This window comes from Pyxicephalus adspersus, chromosome 6, assembly GCF_032062135.1.
Source record: "Pyxicephalus adspersus chromosome 6, UCB_Pads_2.0, whole genome shotgun sequence".
In the NCBI taxonomy this organism is placed as follows: Eukaryota; Metazoa; Chordata; class Amphibia; order Anura; family Pyxicephalidae; genus Pyxicephalus; species Pyxicephalus adspersus.
In genome coordinates this window covers 62,309,194-62,331,330 of record NC_092863.1, presented here as the reverse complement: position 1 = coordinate 62,331,330, position 22,137 = coordinate 62,309,194, and the positions used below count along the sequence as shown (strand labels likewise).

The window sequence follows — 22,137 nt, the reverse complement described above, 5'->3', positions numbered from 1 at the left end:
ATATTCCTTTCTCCATATCCAGATAAAAGTCTGAATTATCCTCTTTTTATTTTTCCTCAGAGTTATTAAATATAGATATATTTAACATTTTTTCAGACGTTCTTAGAAATATTTAGTGTTTTTACTTAGGGGTGGCCAAAATAAGCTTGCGGTGGTGAGCTTGTCTTCAGTGATGTGTTCATAGTGCTACAGGCATGCTCTGAGCAGTGTGCAGGCTTCTCCGCGTTCCCTCTAGCCCTGTCATACAGAGTCACTTTCTATTTGTCTCCAGCCATGTGCTCTTTGGACTTGGCAATTGACAAAAAGTATATATGGTCCCCTTCCAGATAAAAGTTTTATATCTCCATTGAGGCTGTGCTGATGAAAAATAGTCTGGAAGGTCATGATACTGATAAATATTAGCTTTGTGCTGTCATGGATTGGTGGAACTGGTTCATTGCTGCAATATTTCACATGTAAATAGATTCACATGGATACGTGTTTATAGTTACATCTATCATAATTATTTTTAGCTTGCATGTGTCAATTTATAGATCTGATGACCTTGTTTTCCCATAAGTAAAATATGAGAATGTAGAGAGAAACTTATAAACACGCAAACAGGTTAGACTACAATGTTATACATTAAACTTTCATGCACTTTTTTATCAGTAAGGTTCAACACTGCTGGTGAGGTTGCGGTGCGTTCAAAACTTCCTGATGTCATGGGACCTTGCCTCTGGTTAGCTCCATAAGGAATGAATAGGGGTAGCAATATTCACTGCCGTTCTTAAAGAACCAGCGCTGTGGTGCAAGCTTTTAATTGGCTGCCAAGGTTATAGCCACAGAGAGACGCACATGATCAATTAATCCCGAGGCAGATCTAAACCTGCCCCAAAGGTGTGAAATGATGGCTTCTTGGTGGCACATGCAGTGTTCTCCCCAGAATTTTTTTTAAGCTGGGTGCCGGCCCTGTTTTGTGAGCCAGTCAATATTCACCTAATAAACTGCCGGGAGCCTAGAGAAAATTGCCGGGTGGTGCACCAGGCTACTAAATGGGGCTTGGGAGAACACTGACATAACATTTTACTGACCTCTAAATACAAGGATTTGTATTTCTGCTATCCAGCTATGACATTTACTGTGCTGTGCCAGACTGCAGAACCAGATAGATTATACAACTTTCTATGTTATGGTTAGAAGGAATATAGGGGTTTGAATATTTGATTGGCTCTAATTGCTGCTCTTCTCTTTCCTTATCTTAGTGATGCTGCATATAGAATTGCTAGACACTGGTACCTAGTTAAATGTCCATACTTACACCAGTTAACTTAATTACATATATCAATTTATCCATTTATCTATAGCTGCATTAATTTGTATTTTTTACATCTGGCTGGAGCTAAAAAAGAGGAATAATGTGCTTCAGGATACTGTAACATATTTATTTCTTGAAATAAATGAAAGAAAGGTGTCCTTTTCCTTTAAATTATTTAGAAAACAAACTGCTTGGCCTCCACTGACTGCTCCTGACGTTTTAAAGACTTTAGAAGGAATTTAGTGACTGCATGAAAGTTACATAAAATCAAACAAAGCCATAATTGTCACACTAGGGGTGAGTTATGAACTGCAGCCAATAAATCTAAGATGTGTGAAAAGCTCTGGTGATTCAGTCTGCTGGTATCCTGAAAGGACAGTTCTTAGCTGGGGTTTGACCTTTCATTTTGTTGGATCACCTGTGTCCCCTGGACCTGGTTTTACATGAGAAGTTGCCGTGTATTTTAGGAGTGTCATGCTTAAAGCACCTAGTATTAGTAGGGCACAGTTTATTTAAAAAAACAGGCAAAGCATCCATGCCGTAGCTTCTTCTTCCTGGGCAGGTATGTTCCATACTTCTCCGGCATTTACACCTAAACAGGGCACAGGCATTTTCTATTAATCTTCTTTTATTGATGCTTCTGGACTGAAATGGTGGAAATTAAGTTTTCTGAGTTGTTCACTGAATTTTCCCCCACAACTTGCCAACTAGTTTGCAAGTTTTCTAGGGATAATTAATCTGAGAGTGGTTAACACGTCTTCATTGGTTTGTAGACGTTGAAGGATTCGTGATATGATAAGTGCTTTTGGCATGATGTAATGAAGTTGTGTAGCATTTAAGACACACGTGAAGGCACTCCGAATGTTCTCACCTTATAGCACCTGCAGTACTCTTAAATAACCTCATCTATTTTGTCAAATGGTTTTGTAGTAATCAATAAGCATTTCTTTGTGGCCTTTCACTACTGTCAGGTGCCATTGAGTGATGTAAACAGACGTCAGAAACAAGAAACTTGATAGCTTGCCAAGGATGTCAGCTCGGCTTGAGAGGCGGCTGACGGCTCATGCTGTCTCCATGTGTAATGCTAGCAGGTAGGCTGTAGCAAATATTTATCAGTGTATATTTTTTATCCTGTCATACAATCATCTGCTTGTCAAGAATTGAATAATATGTGGGAATGTCACCACTATGACGGGCTGAATTAATAGAAAGCTGCAGGGAGACACGTGAATTGTATGAAGAGATGATTTACAGAATGATTCTGATAAGGTGCAGTAGAGCCACATGGCAGAATTTTATGTGGGTACCTATATCACGATCAGAAGGTCACCAGAATAATTTTCCACTTTTAGGTTAAATATGGAATTTTTCATATGCATGTAGTGTTTTTGTATTTTAGTCTCTTTATCTTCTATCGCCTTAATAGCTTAAGCTGCAAAAAGCACATGGCAGAATTTTAAAATTATTCTTATGTTGCATATCAGAAAGTTGCATAAATCTACAAAGGCCACACGAGCACTAAGGGCAGTGTATGTTGGCTCTTTTATCTTCAGGACCAATATAACGTATATTTCTCTTTTTTTTGTTTTTTTGTTTTTTTGTTTTTTAGCAGGCAAATATGAAATTCTCGAAATGATTATGGAGTTCTATATTTACTAAGGTTCTTTAGGTATCATTTTTGTGTTTTGTTTATTTAGTTCCTTAAATGGAAAAAAAAGTATCTGGTCTACAGAGTTCAGAAGCATAAGCTGTAATCTACGCACATATTTTCGCTGGAGTATGAATACTTAAAGTGAGCACAGCTCTATCATTTTATCTTAAGTTCAGTAAACATTCCCTTATGTTAAGTGGCCTTTCTATTCTAAAAGTAAATAACTTTCATAGTATCTGAAGAGCCATCACTTCATTTGTTTTCCTAGATAACAGAAAGATAAAACCACAGCAGTGTTCTCCCCAGCCCCTTTTAGCCGAGCGCAATACCCGCCACTTTTCAGTACTTACCCAGCTGTTTTTGGGCGGGTTCTGAATAGTTGGGTCACAATACAGGGGCTGCTACCTGCCTTTAGCTTCTTCCCACCCAGCTTAAAAAAATTCTGGGGTGAATAGTTCATAATGCTCTGGGACATCTTTTTACTCCTTCAATAAAGTATGGATACTGCATATAGAAAATTGAACCTTTTATTCTCTATAAATACATGATGATATGATAAATATGTCTGTTGTTTTTACCTGCTATGTCCTGCAACAAAAACCTTGCAGAAGTGTCACAGTAGGCCAACTCCCCAACGCGACCCCCTGATCACTCTTCTGGTCTACAGGTTTGTTCAGGGAGTGAGATGTTGATTGGACCAATGTTCCCTGAGTTGTGTAGGACTGCGGGAGACCAAAGAAAAATAAAAATATTCATTACATCATAGTAATACAGGAGGGTTCAATTGAGAAATATTGTTTGCAACCTGTGACAAGTTACTGTTGTTATTGTATGTTTATTACACTTTTAAAGTTTTTTTTTGTCAGTAAATGAATATATAGAATTACATTTGGGAGCAGTTAGTGTTAGTACCGCTGTAATATTTCATGATGGTGTCTCTGACTTGTGAAGGTTCCATAAGGTGGTAACCAGATATCATTATATATTATACAGGACATTGGAAATCACTTGCAGTTTCAAAACAGCCAGATAAGCCCAGATTTATCAGATATCAAGGACAATGGGGATAGTTGCATATTTCATTATATTTCTACAATATGCCTGTGAGGTTCTTGTTACTTTTTACATAGAGCTACAAGAGGAATCTACAAAGGAAGTTGTTTGGATAACAGTTGACTGTGACTATCTACTACTAGCTCAAACAACAAGAACATATGTAGCAGTGACAGTATAGAGGCAGTGAGTATGTAGTGATGGTGAATTCTCTTTTAAACATGCTAGAATTATTGCACATACAGTGTTGAAAACAGTTTATTTGTGTTCTCTAGGGACTGTAGAACACAAGTCAACTGACAACAAATATTGAGTGATTATTCAGATAATCAACATTGCTGTTTCTTTATCTCCTTACTGTTTGTCGATTCATCTTCTTGTTCTGCAGCAAAGTGTGGATGTTTTCCCTTAAATACTCTGAATTAGTGCTGCCAATAGCTACCCACTTCTCTTCCAGGTCTCTGATGAAAGGAGGTAGAGGAGGTCCAACCTCTCAAGGTTACAACCAATATCACAGAACCCATGTTTTGTCCAGTAAAGTCTAGATTTTAGATTCCCATAGATCTGTACGTTAAATATGCAGCTTTATATTTTTAAAGATGAACCCCAGCCATACCTTGCAAAGTTGAACAGGTTTCTCCCCTCCTCCAGACAAAATCATTTGGATTCATACAGTCTCACCGCACTTTTGATGAGTTTGTATGATATAATATTTGTACTATTTGTATTTAAATGTAGTCTGTCTAGGAATTGCCCTTTTAAAAAACTGATATTCACAAATCAAGGTTAACACTTTATTAACTCATCAGCTCCTCCCCACTGCTTCAACCACAAAACTAAAGGGTTTGAAAAAAAATAGTGTCCTCCAAAAAATGACTAAATCATTTTTAGGTTCTTAGGATCATACAAGGCCAGACTCAAATGTCCGAATGTTGTTTCTATTCTAAATTTGGATAGCAGCACATGCCCAGTGTTTCTTTGACTTTAGAAAATTTGGGGTAAGCAGCTTCTATAGTTGTCTATATGGGCAAGATACCAACTACTAATAATGATTTTAGAGTTTTTGTTGTAGTCTTTAAGCTTTATTTTTAAAGCAGGGAATCTGATATTCCATCAAGCATTCTCTGATGGGAATCAGTTACTGACATTGAACCACATGGACCTGGAAGATTCTCACAAGGAAATGTTTGATGGAATGTCTGATTCCCTGTTTTATAAATAGAGCCCTTTGATTTAAGAATGAATTTTCAAATTTCACAATAGATGCAGCTATAGATGAAAATCCCCCTAAAACAAGTCTTCATTCACCTTTATTATGTGTTCCTATTTGAGTTGCAGTGCTCAGCAAGTAATATATTCTGATTTGCACATTTTTCCAGTTTTGGAGGGAGCTCTCTGTGTCTCTGAGTAATTATTATATCTTTTTAACAGCTATAAGATATCAGGAACAGGAAATGCAATGTTCAATCAGTTTCAAGCTCATCAAACCATTGGCTTCATAGCAAATCATACATAAAGATACTCAAAATATTACAGATGATGATAAAATTACCAAAATTATCAAAAAGATCTCTGTTACACTTTTATCTAAAAAGAAATGGTGGTATGGTAGGTAATTTGATCCTAACTGATTGCAATAGTACCATATGTGAATTTTCCTAATAGTCCAGGTATTATTTAATCACACCCCAGTAAACACATCAAAATGAAATACCTTATTATAAATTCAAATGTTTATATGCAGTTGCAAATTGGAAATGATTGTACTAGCAAACCAAACCCATTGTCAGTTTTATTAAAAGAAAAGAAGATCGTAAGATCTGTTATTGCTGTTGCTTACACTGTGTTTGCTTCTGTACAGGTTTATTTTGTACTTTGTTTGGGGAGTACTAATATGCATAGGGATGTGCACTCCTGCACATGACCAGAGTAGCCTGGTCTTATCAGACATCCTTTGCACCCAGTCCTGTTAGTTCATTTCAGTTTATCTACTGGTCACTGATAGCAAAACCATTATAACACCTCGAACTTCTCACTATCTAAAATATGTTTCCACAAGTGTAAATTCCTAATGACTGGCCTTTAGCCTTTTTTACACAGACCCATTTTAGAAAAATGTTAGATTATAACCCATGTGAGAAAAATGTCAAGTGAATATATTGTTGATGACATTTTTCCTATGACTGATCCTCAAGTTCCCCCTGTGATTGTGTTGGGTGCCATTTATGGTATGTGCATAGTTTATGCTTATGCATAGAGCTTTTGGTTACCAGCAGTCTTATTTCCAGGGACTATCTCTTGTTATGAAGAGGAGCAGAACAGCTTCAAAGGTGCCTCAAGAGGCATCTTTTGGAGGAGTCAGTCCTATGCTGCTTCCAAATTTATGACATTACTTCCAGTGCAGAAGAAAAACTGTATGGAGAGAAATCTATGACCTGCTATTCCTAATCTGTGAAATGGCATTAATGTCTACACACCATCGTCTGTAAATTGTTCAGGTAAAGGTTGACCTATTAAACCACTGGATTGGTGATACAGCCAACATTCTCAAAAATGGGAATCGCTATAGCTGGCAGAACAGAGCAACAACCATGCCAGATCTGGTCTGAATTTACATAATAGTCCCCCCCACCCAACACACACATTCTCAGATAATTTATGTAAGCGTACTCCTATCACTAGATAAATAACTCCTTGCCTGTGTTTCTTTGATTACTAGTTTAGGCAGAAATATACTTTAAAGTGGACCTTCCTAGGTATGCTGCCATTGCTGAACACATTCTGAAGAATGTTAGTTGCCTGCAATGCTGATATTTTGGTTTTGTTAGTTTCGGTCACACACCTGAAACATGCATGTACATAACTGTGACCAGCAATGTGGCTATTGGCTGAACCTACTGAGCTACGTACTCATCCTAGGACCGTATTACAGAAAGTATTGAAGACAGAATATCAGGACACCAGCCAGGCAAGCTGCATTTTATAGAACTAGGTCAGCAATGAGTGTCCTCCCCAGAATTTTTTTAAAGCTAGGTAGAAAGAAGCTGTAGGTGGGTGGCAGCCCCTGTATTGTTACCCAACTCTTCAGTAACCACCCTAAAACTGCCGAGTGATTACTGAAAAGTGTCAGATGGTGCGCCCTGCTTAAAGCAGCTGGGGAGAACACTGCAATGGAAGTTTACATCTCAATGAATGGTGGAATCCCAATTTAAAGTGGAACTAAACTGAAAACCAAAAATGTACACTTACCTTTAATCCCGTAGGTCCCTTGATAGCACTGGTCCTTCCCACGATCTGGTCCCACTTCGTCCTGGGATTCCTCTTCATCTCCGCACTGGTGCGAGATCGGGTGACGTAGCCGATATGAAGGGGAGAATAAAAAGAGAGCCAATCTCGCTGCACTTGTGTAAAATTGCCATCTCTTTTTCCTAACAGAAAAAAATTTCCCTTTTGCGCATGTCTAAGACCTCAGGCATGCACAGAAGGAGCACCCGGAGCCTCCCGGGATGCTTGACCTGAGAGGCTCTGTGCTACCATTACATTTTGAACACCAAGGCGATCAAGACTGAAATAGGAAAGTTCTGCACATTTTTTTTTTTAAAGGGTGTCTACCCTTTTATGTAAGAGGAAAATGTTGAGTTTAGGTCCGCTGCATCTGCAGTTATTCTGGTCAGTTGAGTTGACATGCCCCTATGTATCACCCTTATATGATCAAGGGTTTTTTTGTGTGGCACTGCACACTTATGAAGGTAGTAAATAAAGTCTTTCTAAATTATATTTATTGTAATTTCTTTTAGAAAAATGGAAATCTGCTGTTTGAATAAGTCATCTATGTGTGATAACGGAAGTCTGAAAGTAAAATTTAAATGATTTACAGAACCATTGTATTTTAAGGCCACCTTAAAGTACCAGATTTTAGTAGCTGTGATGGAGCTAGTGAGTACTTGGCAACATTCAGCCTTGAAGTCCCTAGAGAACAGCTCAAAGCAGAGAAACAACTAAAGGAACCATTCAGGTGCTCTGCAGAGTTATACAGAGATGAGCTTCCTTCCATAAAGTTTAGCTTTTAACACAATTGTGTTTGATATGATCTGTCTGCTTATAAATATTGATATTAGGCTTGTGAAAATATTAACTCTATATGTATGTAGCTTTTTTTTTTTTTATAACATTGGTCAAAGCATGGTGGCTCAGGGGTTAGCACTCTGGCCTTTGCAGCGCTAGGTCCTAGGTTTGAATCCTAGCCAGGACACTATCTGCATGGATCTGCGTGGGTTTCCTCCGTGTACTACGGTATCCTCCCACATCCCAAAAACATGCAGTCAGGTTTATTGGCTTCCCCCTAAATTGACCTAGACTACATTAATGACATATGACTATAGTAGGGACATAAGATTGTGAGCTCCTTTCAGGGACAGTTAGTGACACAACTATGGACTCTGTACAGCATAATATGATGGCGCTATATAAATATTGTATAATAATAATAATAAAACCTTGCAGTAGTAAGGGTTTTCTGGTGTCTCCAGCCTATTGCTATTTAAATGTAGATGGAGCAATCACATTTCAGCCTCCAAAATTTCCACTTTGCATTTGCAGTGGCCATCAAACTTCTGTGTATTAAGACTTTCAAGATACAAACCAGGAGCTGACTAATTGCTTTCTTGAATCTGCCCTTAATAATTACATTTAGTAAAGCTGTATGGAAAATGAGAAAGGCAGAGACTAATGGAAAACTAGATTTTTCACTGAATTAGAAAGCAAGACAATCCATATATTGACAAGACTTCAGGTTGAGAGGGATCAAGAAAACTGTTTTGGACTGTGTGTGTGAGGAGTCAGGTGCTGTCCTGATACACTGTGCCATCTGCATTTTATCAAGGTGGAGACATCTTGATGTGATCTCATGTAAATAGGTGTCAACGCTGCTGCAAGAGTGATTTGGAGAGAAGTCTTTTGATAATTCTCCGTAAATGGAAGAAGAAATCTCTCCTTATCATTAGATAGCTACTAGTTACAGAATGTGTTTAATTGAATAAAAGATTAGGAAAAGAAAAACTATAATAGCCCAAACTCGGAGTTGTAATTGGGATAGAGAATTAGCAACATTGATTGTCTTGTTTAGTCTGCTAACCCAAAGAAGTGTGATAAAGTTTGGATTACCTAAAGGATCATTACACACACACACACACACACAATGTATTTAATATAGAAATGTCCAGTCCTGGGATCTCTCTATCATAGAAATTTGTGTTTTAAGCGTACTCTACTCTGTAATGTATTACTGCCTTCCTGAAACTGGTTGGAACTCTTGCTTATTGCCATTGTATAATGTCAAGGGGCTTATTTTGGGAGGTTCAGGTCTCATAAGTAAGTCTTCATTACTGTTCTTGAGTCTGTGTGAAGTGCCTTTTTGATAGCAGCACGGTGGCTCAGAGGTAGCACTCTGGCCTTTGCAGTGCTAGGTCCCAGGTTTGAATCTCGACCATTATCTGCATTATCTGCATGGAGTTTGCAGGTACTCCCCATGTCTGTGTGGGTTTCCTCCGGGTACTCCAGTTTCCTCCCACATTTCAAAAACATGCGGTAAGGTTAATTGGCTTCCCCTCAAAACTGACCTTAGACTACATTAATGACATATGACTATGGTAGGGACATTAGATTGTGAGCTCCTTTGAGGGACAATTGGTAAAAAGACTATTGACTTTGTACAGCGCTGCGTAATATGATGGCGCTATATAAATACTGTTAATAATAACAGTAATAACTGTTATTATAATAATAATACAATGTTTTGCCCACCTTGTGGTTTCTGAGTGACTTGAATAGCTCGGGGGGTTCCTATTCCTTCTGGTACAATTTACATATCTTCAAAATGATTTCTAGTATAGAGAGTGGGTCACCTTCAAATTCATGGTAAGAAAACCCATTTACACCACTCTAACCTCACTGGTTGTAAAAAATTACACCAAGCAATTAATTTTTTATTGCGTTATCTATTATCTTGTCCACTGTCCTTCATAGCTTGATTTGGCTGATGGCTGGATGGGAAGAAACTATAGGCTGGTGGGAGCCCCTGTATTGTAACCAAACTTCACAAAAGGGGCTGGGGACAACACTGATTCAGATGTTTTTTTTGTTGGAGAGTTGGCAAGGTTCAGATGGAGGATTATCCTGCAGAGTATTGCCACCATCAGTGAGAAAGTCCAAGCTACTGGCAAGATCACTAGATATTTTATCTTCACTACAAAATTTTTACATTACATAGACCATTTTCATTGGGACCCAATCATACAGAAGTAGGTTTTACTTCCACTGAACTTATGGGCCACTACATCAGTATAAGGAGCCAGGAAAGTGCAAAATCAAGTTCTTGACTTTGTAGAGTGTTTGATATTTTTTTCAGCAGAACATGCCAAGGCTATGAATCACCCCATGTGCATTCTATAGCTAGAGCGAAGTGTTATGCAGGCTACTGGAAATTATTTCTTTGTACTAGCCATGCCACTTTAGTCACATTAGGATTATTTGAGGCACACTTTATATACTACTGCAGCAGCTGCTAAAAAACCTAGTTTTGGTTTTGCAAGTCAACATATTTCCAGGGAGTCATTGTTTCAAAGGCCAAGATACAAATAGTCTGATTATGATAGATCATGTAACTAGGAAGAAGTCTTTGTTTAGGGGTAAAAAATCAATAGCAAATCTCTTGGAACAGATCCCGTCCTTTATCATACACAGAGAATCTTGGTGCTGGATGGAAATCTGCTGATCCCAGACTCTGGGTGACAGTGATACATAGAGGACACTGCATGTCAGAATAATATATTTTTTATTTTTGTTTTATTGCTTGAACAACATGAATATATTAAACTACGAAAAGTTTTATATATTTGGGCATGGAAATCTTTTTTGTAGGATCAAAATCGAAGTTTAGTTTTATATATATTTAATATATATTTGCCTTCTTAGGTTCCATCCCCTCCTTTATTGCTGGTTAAATTTTTAAACTGAAGATTTCTGTTTTCATTGCATACCTTATTTAGACCAAGTAGTTATAAAAGCTAAAACCTAATATACAAAAGGAGAAAAACAGGGAAACTTTGGCAGGGTAATGCATAATAGGCTAGAGGTTACTGGGTGGGAAAAGGAACAGGTTTCACAGACTTGCATCAGTTTCTAATGTTCACTGTAAAAAGCTCACAGTATGCAGTGAAACCAGAGTTAGCAATTTCAGTTTCACTTTTCTGTGCAAGGCTTTAAAGCTTAACGCTAGCCAAAAAGACACATTCAAATTGACCCCGCCAGCAGAATGAAAAAGCATAATTGTGTTGAAAGAAGCAGTGTTCATAATTTTCTGACATCCCTGTTTGTTGAAACCTTGCCTCTTCGCTATTTCCCAGTTGGCCCAAGTATTCCAAACTTCCTAATGTGTAGAATACCTGTTCCTCCACTGCACATGTGGTTTTCTGCCCCTGGCTTGCACATGATTACAGAATGTGGACACTCTCAGGAGGAACCATACCTTGCATAAAACAGGTATTCAACTGATCTGATAAGTTGATAGGTTCCACTTGTCCATTGGTGTTAAAGAAGGCAAACCCTGCCTAACAGAGCAATATAGAAGGAGGGTTACGGACATGTTCTAAACTAGGAAGATGAGAATGCCTGTTCCTGTGCTGCATGCTTTGCTTTCACCCACTGGCTTGTACGCCATTATAAAGTATAAAAGCTGGCAAAAGAAATGACAATATATGGTGGCGGAAACCTTTATGTGACTGATCTGGCTAGTAAAGTATTTGCAGGTAAGCAGGAAAAAAGAAGTGTTTTCTATCTGTCTAGGCACAGATTGGGGAAGGGCACATTAGATCAAATAAATCAAAGAAACTATGCTGTAATCTTATCTTGAAAATTGAGTATTTTGTAAGGGGTGTTCACTACTTCCTCAAGCCAGGAAACTCTCCCTGCAGCATCCCTCATAGGGAATGACTAGGGGTCACAATGAGCATTACTAGTACCCCTCAGTTCTGCCAGCGCTGCCATGCAAATCTTCAAGCTGCTTGCAAGGTCCCAGTAGAGGAGGAATAATTTACTTTGTAAGTAGCATGCAGTTATATTATTATTTCTCCTTGTCTACTTTGAGCCCACACCATCTACATTTTTTAGTTTTGCTTTTACTGGTTGTAATATTTGTGTCTGCGCAATTCTTCACATGTAATCTTCAGACTTAATTGTTGCTAATTCAAGAATGTATATATTATTTGGTCTGCTGGATGATAATATTGTTAAATTACAAATCAATTTCCTACCCATGCTGTTTATTTTCATTGAGTAATTCTTTAGTCTTTACTTTGGCACTTTATAGTACGTGAACCAATTTCCTTGCATTGTTAAACAGACATTGCCTGCACTTTGTCAGTTAAACTGACAAATGAGATGTATATTTCCAGCCTCCAGACATTATATTGTATATACTAATATAAAACCAGACTTTAAAATTTAAGCTTGGTGCAGGCATTAGGCCTCCCGATTGGCACACTTTTGTGATTGTTTGGCCTCTTTAATTGGAAATAGGAGAGTGGAAGTGAATCCTGATGCATACCCATTCTAAATATTTGCAAAATTGTCACAATCAGGCTGTGGAAAGCTAAGCTTTTCTTGTTAAGTCCTTAGTTGCCGAGTCAAACTAATTGACTTTGTTTCCTGATGGCTCAGCCATGGGTCAGAAAGGAGAAATCTGCACTCCCTGTGTTAAAGTGAAACTAAACCCATCAATACTCACCTGTCTCCTTGCTTTGTTATGGGCACTGCCATCTTCTGCCTTCTTTCCACCAACTTGATAGGCCAGGCCAGTATGACGTAACTCCTGTGCGGGAGTTCATAAAGTCATGGCAAGCTGTAACATCAGGCAGGTGGGAATAGTTATTGCAGAAGAAACATTGCCCCTCTCTTTCCATAATAAACACCTGCCTGATTGCCAGCTTTCAAAATAGGACATACGTTCTACTTTAAAGCTATACACAATGTCACATTTTCATTCATCTCATTTATGATCAATTAATGTATACCTAGCATTGGACATTGGATTAAGTCTTTCTATAGATCTCATAGATTTGAAAAAAATCAACATTTATTAGAAACATCACTGCTTTTTGTAATCCCTAGGTTTTTTATGGTGTTGTTCTTTCCTTGGTGCTGTCCTGGTATTGAAATAGCCTAGGTCCTAACCCTAGTTTTATTTGATGTTGAATGATGATGAATGTTTAAAAGAAAAGGGTAACGGAAAGAAAAATAATAGTGATAAAGAACACACATTCGTTGTGTTGTTGGTAAATAATATTGTAAAGGTGATAAAATGACATGTTATGTCAATCACAGCAAGAATTCTGATCCATTGAGGTGAAAGGGGTGTAGATCAGCATATGTGGTCATTAGGAAATCGTTTGGTATGAATTTTTAGACAGGAAATTTAGGATCATCCCCATTTGGAGCACCGCTGATTGACAGGCTGTTGTTGAGAGAATAACCCTAGAGTTGTCACTTTGGATGGGTTTGGAACTTTGAGTTTCCAGTATTTTTGTGTCCCTTTTATCTGTTAGCAGACCCTTCTGTGTAGCTTGTCATCTGTTTGTATCTCCAACCCCTGACCTCAGTGTCACAAGAATGTCAAATTTGGGCTTCTAATTGGCAGACCTGTAGAGGTCACTTTTCTGGCTCCGTGACCTTCCAGTGGCTTCTGCTAGCTGCAGATTCTGTCATATGTGTCACATAGGTTTACCATATTGTTTGTGTAGGTTGTGAATGGGACAAAGCACCCAGCTGAGACTAGAGATAATAATGCAGATTACAGAGTAACTTAACCTATAACCAAAACATGGCGGTGTAATTTTGTTTTTATAATTTAGAATGCACATTCATTGTGTTACTTATTGATTATAACATTTGAGGCAGAACTCTAGCTAAAGAGAAATAAAACTGAAATATATATCTCCCACTATTCTAATATGTGCCAACCTTCCAAAAGATTTTCAATTTTGTTCATCTGCTCTTGTAATTTACACATCTTTGAATAATTTTTTTTAAAGGATAAAATAGCTTGTAAGTATCATTATAATTTACAAGCTACCCCAGAGTCCTATATTTACCTGACCTGGCAGCTTTAGTGCACAGACGAACGTCTATTTATTCCTATGATTTCTGTGTGTTTAGTGTCTCAAAAGTGAATAGCCTCACATAATTGGGTAATACATGAAAACTTGTGCAGTGATTATTTCAGAGTAGTGACTTAAACCTTGGTGGCTTATCTCCTTACTTTTATATTCATAATCTTAAACCTTTCCCACCACACTTCTGTGCAGGAGTCTTCAGATGTATGATTTATGGTGCATTAGGCTAATCTTTGAATATTTTTGGGGGGCGGAGGGGTCTGAGATGAGACCATTTATTACATGTGTTTTTTTTTTTTAATGCCCTGGTGTGCATTTTTTTCACAGCAGAATCATATTACTTCATTAGTTTTTCATAATCTAAACTGTTGCACATTGTTACATGTTGCCCTGCATTTTGATGAAACCTTAATACATTGCAGATTCATTCCTCCTTACTTCACCCAGGCACTTAGTCTGTGGGCCTGGAGGGGCTAAATGCCCTGCTGGCTATCTTCTCTGTCCCATCCTCTGTTGCTGTGTCGTTGCGGAGCACAATCCAGAAAACAGACAGCACACCCAGGAGGAGTGCACAAGCAGCAAATGTCCAGAGGTGGCACTAATGAGCTGTATATGAGCTTAAAGTGGAACTAAACCCACATGACTTGTGTTCCATCGCAGGGTGCCGCCATGTTCCCTTCTTCTTCCCAGAGACTATCTTTGGCAAAATTGATTGGCTGTGCCGAGATGGCGTAACTCCTATGCAGGTGCATGGGAGTTCATTCATCACTGGGAAAAGCAAGGGAAGCTGGATTGCCAGGTTTTCCCTGGCAACTAAATCAGATGCTGCATATGCGCAGTTCAGCTTTTTCACTTTTCTCCAGCGTTATCAGGCAGGTAAGATGGCTTATTGCAAAAGTAAAATTGCCTGTCCCTTTCTGCAATAACCACCTGCCCTTATTTTGTAAAGTGGAAACATGGCAGCAGCAGACCTGCAGGCTGCATGTTAGGATAATAATACCCAAACTGTTATGATAAGGATGGGCACAATGGGGTCACATGGCTGGGATTAATAGGCAGATTGTGATTGACCTTTTTGCCAACACAGGCTTTATACTATGGCATTGGCTGGTTGCAAAAGGTTTGGTGTTCCACCGTAGCTGACTGAAACATTGTATTTCAGAGATCCTTCTATATGAAAACAATATTTTGATCAAAATTTAATGTAATGCGTTCAGATGAAGGGAATACAATTATCACAGTTATCTCTGAAGCTAATAAGTTTGAGATATAATTTTCTTGTTGGTTGTTATTTACATTTAGATTTAAGAATAAGTTGAATCGTTATGGAAGAAGTTTAGCTATATTATTGTCTTTTTTCATTTTAATCACAGGTTTTTAAAATCGAGGTACTTGTCAATGGAAGAAAACATTTTGTGGAGAAGAGGTACAGTGAATTCCACGCACTCCATAAAAAGGTAATTCTTACTACTACAACTGTTTCTTGATCTTATCATACATATTTTCTGTGTCAAAATTCCCCTCAAGCTATCCTGGACATTTTGCTGATGCAAAGTTTAGTAAAAAGAGGAGAACCAAATCTAGCTTTTCCTGTCAAATAGGTGAGACTACAGAGCTCTCATTGTGTAATTTAGGTTCCTGGCTGCACTGTCGCAATGTCTACAGAAATATAAAATTGTTTGGGTTGCCCTTGTTTGGGTTTGTTGCCCTCCACAAGAGTCACTAGCCCCAGCTAATGCAGACATGTAGGGGTGCGCACACACGCTGTCGCGTACATTTTGCCCATTTATCGTCTTAGTGACCTAAAAAATTTGAATATGAGAAGCCAGAAACTTAAGATCCCTATCATAGTTTGTAAGTGGAAGTCAGTTGGGCCAGTGGTATGATTTTGGAGTCTCAGTAGAAAGCCACTTGCACAAGAAGGAAGCCTATTTAATGTACGTCTCTGAGTATGCTGGCACTTTATAAATACTGTTTAATAATATTAAAGAAAGGATCCTTTCCTGAGAGAAACATGGAGGCTGCAATTGCTGAATTGGTGTTCCAGGTCAATAACTGACTTAAAGGGGAACTAAACTCATTGGTGGGTGGTGAGCTTCTACCATAATCAGCAAGTATCCACATATGAGCTCTAAGCTACATGGCGCATGTGCGTAAAAAGCAGAACCAAAAAGCCACCAGGAAGGAGGGAGTTGAGTATTTGATAAAATACATATTGCATGTCTCTTTTGTCAAATAGTATTACCTCCTGGTACTTTTTGTTTTCTCGGTTTAGGTCTGCTTTGGGGGTAAAGCCAGACAGTAACAGACAGCCAGCATTTTCCTAGGGATGTTAGCAATATTATATTTTGTTTTAGATTGAAAAAGTATTCTATAAGTGAGCTAATATTTAGAGCCTTATTAGTAGCACGAGTAATAACTTTTGAATTATTTATTATACAAAAGGGGCCATCTTCTGAGCACATGTTCATGAAATTATTGTGAGAAATCAGACTGATCTTAAAAAATAAATCCAGAACAATTGTGTTCCCTAGTACAGACACCATTTTTCATTAGTCACAGAGAATTGCCCATGGAGCATTTATCTTGTGGTCTCCTGGTGTTCAGGACACCTGTATTGTTTCTGGTTTTTCGCTTTTCATCCAGTGCAATTTATCACTCACCCACATAGCCTGTCATCAGCTTCAGCATATGTGATGATGACCCTTTGATGGCTTGACACTTTTATTAAGTGAAGAGAAGGGATGATTTTTTTTTTTTTTTTTTACTTTGAAATTCATACTAAAAAAAGGTGTTAAAAGAGACCGGGGCATAAAAACAACCATGAAACTTTAATATGCTTTTTTACTGCACACGGCTGCAACCTGGCATTTTTAGGGTTCTATGCTTGTAATTTTCATCTAATCATATGAAATGGTGGCTATTATGTGAAGTGTAATGTAAGTATTATAACTGTATTGTTTAACAGTGGTTAACATGTAACATGGGGTATAAAGATTTATAGCAAGGTTTTTTTTGGTAGACTAACCCTAAAAAAGGCTTGTGTGACTATGTAAATACCTCTCAGTTTCTTTTTTGGGGGGACTGTGCGAGTATAAATAAGCATTGATAAAGTGAGCTTACAGAACTGGTGAGTATGGTCAACCAGAGGTTTATGTATATTATTATGCCATACATGGCGAGATGTTGTTTTAGGTAAAAATATTCCTCCCAATGAAATAGAATGTTTTATACATTTTTGTCATCTCTTCCTTCAGCTAAAGAAATCTATCAAAACCCCAGAGATCCCATCAAAACACGTTAGAAACTGGATCCCCAAAGTACTGGAGCAGAGGCGGCAAGGACTGGAAATGTACTTGCAGGTAAGATGATGTCTCATGGCAGTCTTATATAATATGATGTGTGTATATGCATATGTATATATTCAGCTGGACTTGTTCTTGTAATGATGAACCGAAGAAGCAGTTTGGAAGCCTGCAAAACGTCTTCGACAAGAACAAGTCTGTTTGAATGTTAACTACTGCTAGTAATAAAATGACCTGGATTAATGAAAACCTTCACAGACCAATAATTATGTATTGCAAATTCCTGTATGAACAAATCATTACATTTACAACTAGTCTTGTTGGCCCTCTTAATTGGTAAATTTTACTGCCAGATGAAATCTAAAGAAAATCTATTTATGGAGTTTATTCATAAAGTAATGAATCTGACATTTGGCAACATTCTCTGGTGTAGAATCAATCACTACCATTAAAAACACATTGGCCCAAAGGAGTATCCACCAGAGAATGTTGCTGAATATTAGAATGGCTTCTTCAAAAATAGACCACTATGTCCACAAACGCATAAAAGAGATCCTTCTTGTAGCCACATTTACTGCAACTTCTCCTTTACAGCCGCATAAAACTGGATATTTATTCTGTTAAATATTAACAAAAATTGTTATATATTTACAAATGCAAAAAAAGTTTATATACATACATTATATATAAGGTGTATATATATACATTATATATATACCTTATATACACTGTTTAGTAATTTAGTTATAAAACAAGCTAATTTAAGAATAGGTGACTGTGGTCTGTGTGAGGTTTCAAGCAATAAAAACATGCTTAGTGCATGCTGAATATTTGTAAAAATACAGACAAAACATACCATATATACTTGAATATAAACCAAGGTACTTATTTTTACCTGAAAATACAGGAAAATGTTTTCTCCGTGGTTTAAAGTATAAACAAGTGGTCATTTTGTATATTCCAAGGCAACAATATCAAACAAAAAGATAGTACATTTATGAATAGTTCTACAAAATGAGAAATTTAAATTAGAATGTTAAGAACCTGAGTGTGGAATTATTAACCAGCAGCCATCAATCCATGTCTCTTAAACAGTTAGGTCCATAAACATTTGGACAGAGACAACTTTTGGCTCTGTACATTACCCCTATTTAATGTACAGCGTTGTGTAATATGTTGGCGCTATATAAATCCTGTTTAATAATAATAATAATAATAATTACCAAAATAATTTGAAATGAAACAACTCAGATGTAGCTGAACTGCAGACTTTCAGCTTTAATTCAGTGGGTTGAACAAAAAGATTGCATAAAAATGTGGGGAACTAAAGCCTTTTTTTTACACAATCACTTCATTTCAGGGGCTCAAAAGTAATTAGACAATTAAATCAAAGGCTATTTCATGGGCTGGTGTGGGAAATTCTTCATTATGTCATAAATTAAGCATATAAAAGGCATAGAGTTGGTTTCGGGGGGAGGGGTTTGTATGTGGAAGATTTTGACAGACAACATGCGGTCAAAGGAGCTCTCCATGCAGGTGAAACAAGCCATCCTTAAGCTGCAAAAACAGAAAAAAAAATTGGGGTAATGTACGGAACTAACATTAGAAAACAGTTCTCTGTCCAAATATTTATGGACCTAACTGTACATGAAAGCAAACACATGGTGCATTGAATGGGATGATAAGTTAGTAATAACAGGCAGAAACAGTTGCAGGAAAAGTGGAGAGAAAGAATAGGCAGAGAAGAAACTTTAAAATACCATTATTGTGATCATGGTGCGGCCATGATGATTTTGGTTTAAAACAAGCACCTTAATTAATCCTTTCTTCCAGTACTTCTGCTTACAGACTGTATTGAACGGCAACATTGTCCCCCTGTTTGCATATTCCTCCTGGGTCCTGTGATGGGGGTTTAGAAATAGGTATTTAAGATTTGTTATCTTATATAGGACATCTTTGAATGCTAATTTTTTACTTTTAATACTTTGAAAAAGAAGTGCACTTACAGGTGCTTTACATATCTGTATGAGATGACATAACTGCACTATGCCTCTGACGGCTAGCCTAACAAAATTTTGAGAGAGAAATTTAACTATAGCTGCTGTCCTACTGACTGCTCCCCTCCTTGAGAGGAAGCTGTACCTGAGGACTGGCAATGCAAGGATCTTTCTGCTTCAACCATTTGTTAGGCTTGTTTTCTGAGCTTCTCTAGTTCCATCTTGTTATCATATCTACAGTCTTTAAGGAGCGTTCTGATTGCCTCAACACAGAGAAACATTGTGGAACAAGGCATGTTAAGTCTGTAAAATGGTAATCATTAGCTACCGAAAGTCCACAGGTAATGCAGGCAACTAATACTTTGTCCTCTTCCTTCTTGGGAAGTTTACATTCTCTGTAGCTTGCCAGAACACTGAACTGAAATGTTACTTTTAACTTTTAAAGTTGTATTTCACTGTTCATGAAGTAATTCACATTTGTGTTATATACTATATATATTATACTAGGAGGAACTGACAATATGTGAAAATATTACATTAAAGTTAATAAATGCATACTTAAAATGCACAGAAGTGCTGCAGTGTGTATTCAGGGCCAATATTTCCATAGTTGTTTTTACTATCCTTCCTTGATAAATTTGAAAAATTGCTTTATCTAGTTTTTCTTGCAATTATCTGTATTGATTTCCTTTGTAATGCTGTTTAAATAGAAAAAGAGGAGAAAAAATTGGAATAGCTTGTCCCTGTAGAGCCACGTTTGGTTTTTCTCTGATAATGAAGGCTAAATGCACATAACGGAGGAGAAGGGGAAACATTGAAGCTGAAGACTTTCTGTATAGTAGTATCTGATCCCAGCAGAAAATACAATCCCTTTCAGGGTTCTTATTAAAAACTTTGAGTGTTGTCTTAAATAATATTAATGGCCCCGCTTGTAAGTACTTAACAGTCCTTTTCCCATACAAGTGAATGTATTGATTGATTTGGGCTCAGCGCAGCGGTTCAGATTATACGACTGATTCTATTGGAGCCTTAACTTCTCTTGTTAAGTGTACAGCCTATCTTTAAATGAATCAAGATGATGATGTAGATTAGAGAGAGCAGAAGACCATCCATCTCTTTTTGATCAGTTAATAACTTGAATCCATCATTGTGTATATCAGCAGGACAGAGGTTATAGGATGAATTCACGTTTCATGGAACCTTGGGAAACCCACCGTGGACTTCAGATTAGATAGCCTGAAAATAAAAAACATGCATTCTGTCTTTCCGCTGCCAACAATAGATGTTTCTCATACTATAAATGAGTTGTCTGCTCAGCATAGTCATGTAATAGGACAGGTAAAGTATTGAAACTGACGTGAAAAGTACATTTGTCTTTTACTATATTTACGTGCTGTATATTTACATTTTTATTATTTATATTATTGATATTCTGTCCATTATAGGCTATAGTATTAGTAATTTCATATACATATTCGTATACAATAATTTCATATTGTCATACTTTGTTCTGTTCCTATTGGCCTCTGCATTTATTAGCCCATCTCAAAATAGTGCCAAACTCTATCACTATCTCCCAACTTCTACCCTTGTGAGTGGCGTCCTTTGACCTAAACAAGTAGGCAAGTTTTATGGTTACTTATTCACTTTTATTTTACTTACATATCCATGCATTCAACGCAACTGCAGCAGGATAGTCTCTGTCACAGGATAATCAATAAGTGGCTCTGCTCAAAAATAATGCATAAATACTGTCTCCTTATAGTACTATGAGTTGTGTTTAGTCGGGAGCAGTAGAGGGAAGCTTGGAGCAGTTTAAAAAGTTTTGCAAAGCCTTGTGTGTTAAGTTTTATTAAAAAAATAATGGAGGCTGGGGGTTTAGCCCCCATTATTACTTTGAGAAGTGTCCTGGATCGAGAAGGGTAATGTTCAAAAACATCCAACTGTCTCCCAGGATCCAGAATACTTGGCAACTATGGAATTGCAATAATTGCAATAAGGTTGATCAACTCCTAGAAGTGTATTAGTCATCCGCATGCAAAAACACACAATTTTTTTTTTTTTTTTTTTTAAATCAATACAGAAAAGTTAGAACGGCATGCTCAGATCTAACTTTTGTTTCTTAATGCATCTTACAACATACTTCTACCTCATTTGTCTATTAAAAGTGTGTGAAATAAAAGTTCAAAAGGATGCCAGTGCTTGGGGACCTTTTATGGAGTACAGGAATTGTGTCTTGTGAAGAATTACCTGTGTAAGGGTATTTCTTCCTGCTTCGGGGGGATGTTCTCTCATGTCCTGTTGTTTTCGCAACAGGAAGTGAGGGAAATGCTCTCTGATGGGACATAAGTATAATAAAAATATTGACCAACAGAACAAAAAGTATATTGCCTATTGCCAAAAAACAGCAATATTGTGGTGGAGTGCAGTGTAGACAAGACTTAAACAACTGTCCATCCACATAAAAATCAATGCAATGGAATCAGTGTGCACCATTTCATTCACTAGCAAATGCAGTGAACTCCATGGCAGATGCGCAAGCCAAATAGACATCGCCCAGGATACCAGGAATTATTTATAGACAGATAAGGCTGAAGACAGAAGAAATAAAATAGTAAACCAAAGCAGAGTAGATGCAGTAAAATAAATTCAAAAACAATCCAAAGAT

At 37.4% G+C, this 22,137-nt stretch overlaps 1 protein-coding gene across 1 annotated transcript in view; it reads left to right on the top strand.

Moving 5' to 3' along the window:
• SNX24 (sorting nexin 24) overlaps nt 1–22,137 on the top strand; it is a 66,859-nt gene that overhangs the window by 21,732 nt on the left and 22,990 nt on the right. The window contains exons 2-3 of the mRNA XM_072416035.1: nt 15,541–15,624; nt 17,425–17,529. Of these exons, the coding sequence (XP_072272136.1) occupies nt 15,541–15,624; nt 17,425–17,529 (189 nt within the window). The remainder of the gene's footprint in view (nt 1–15,540; nt 15,625–17,424; nt 17,530–22,137) is intronic.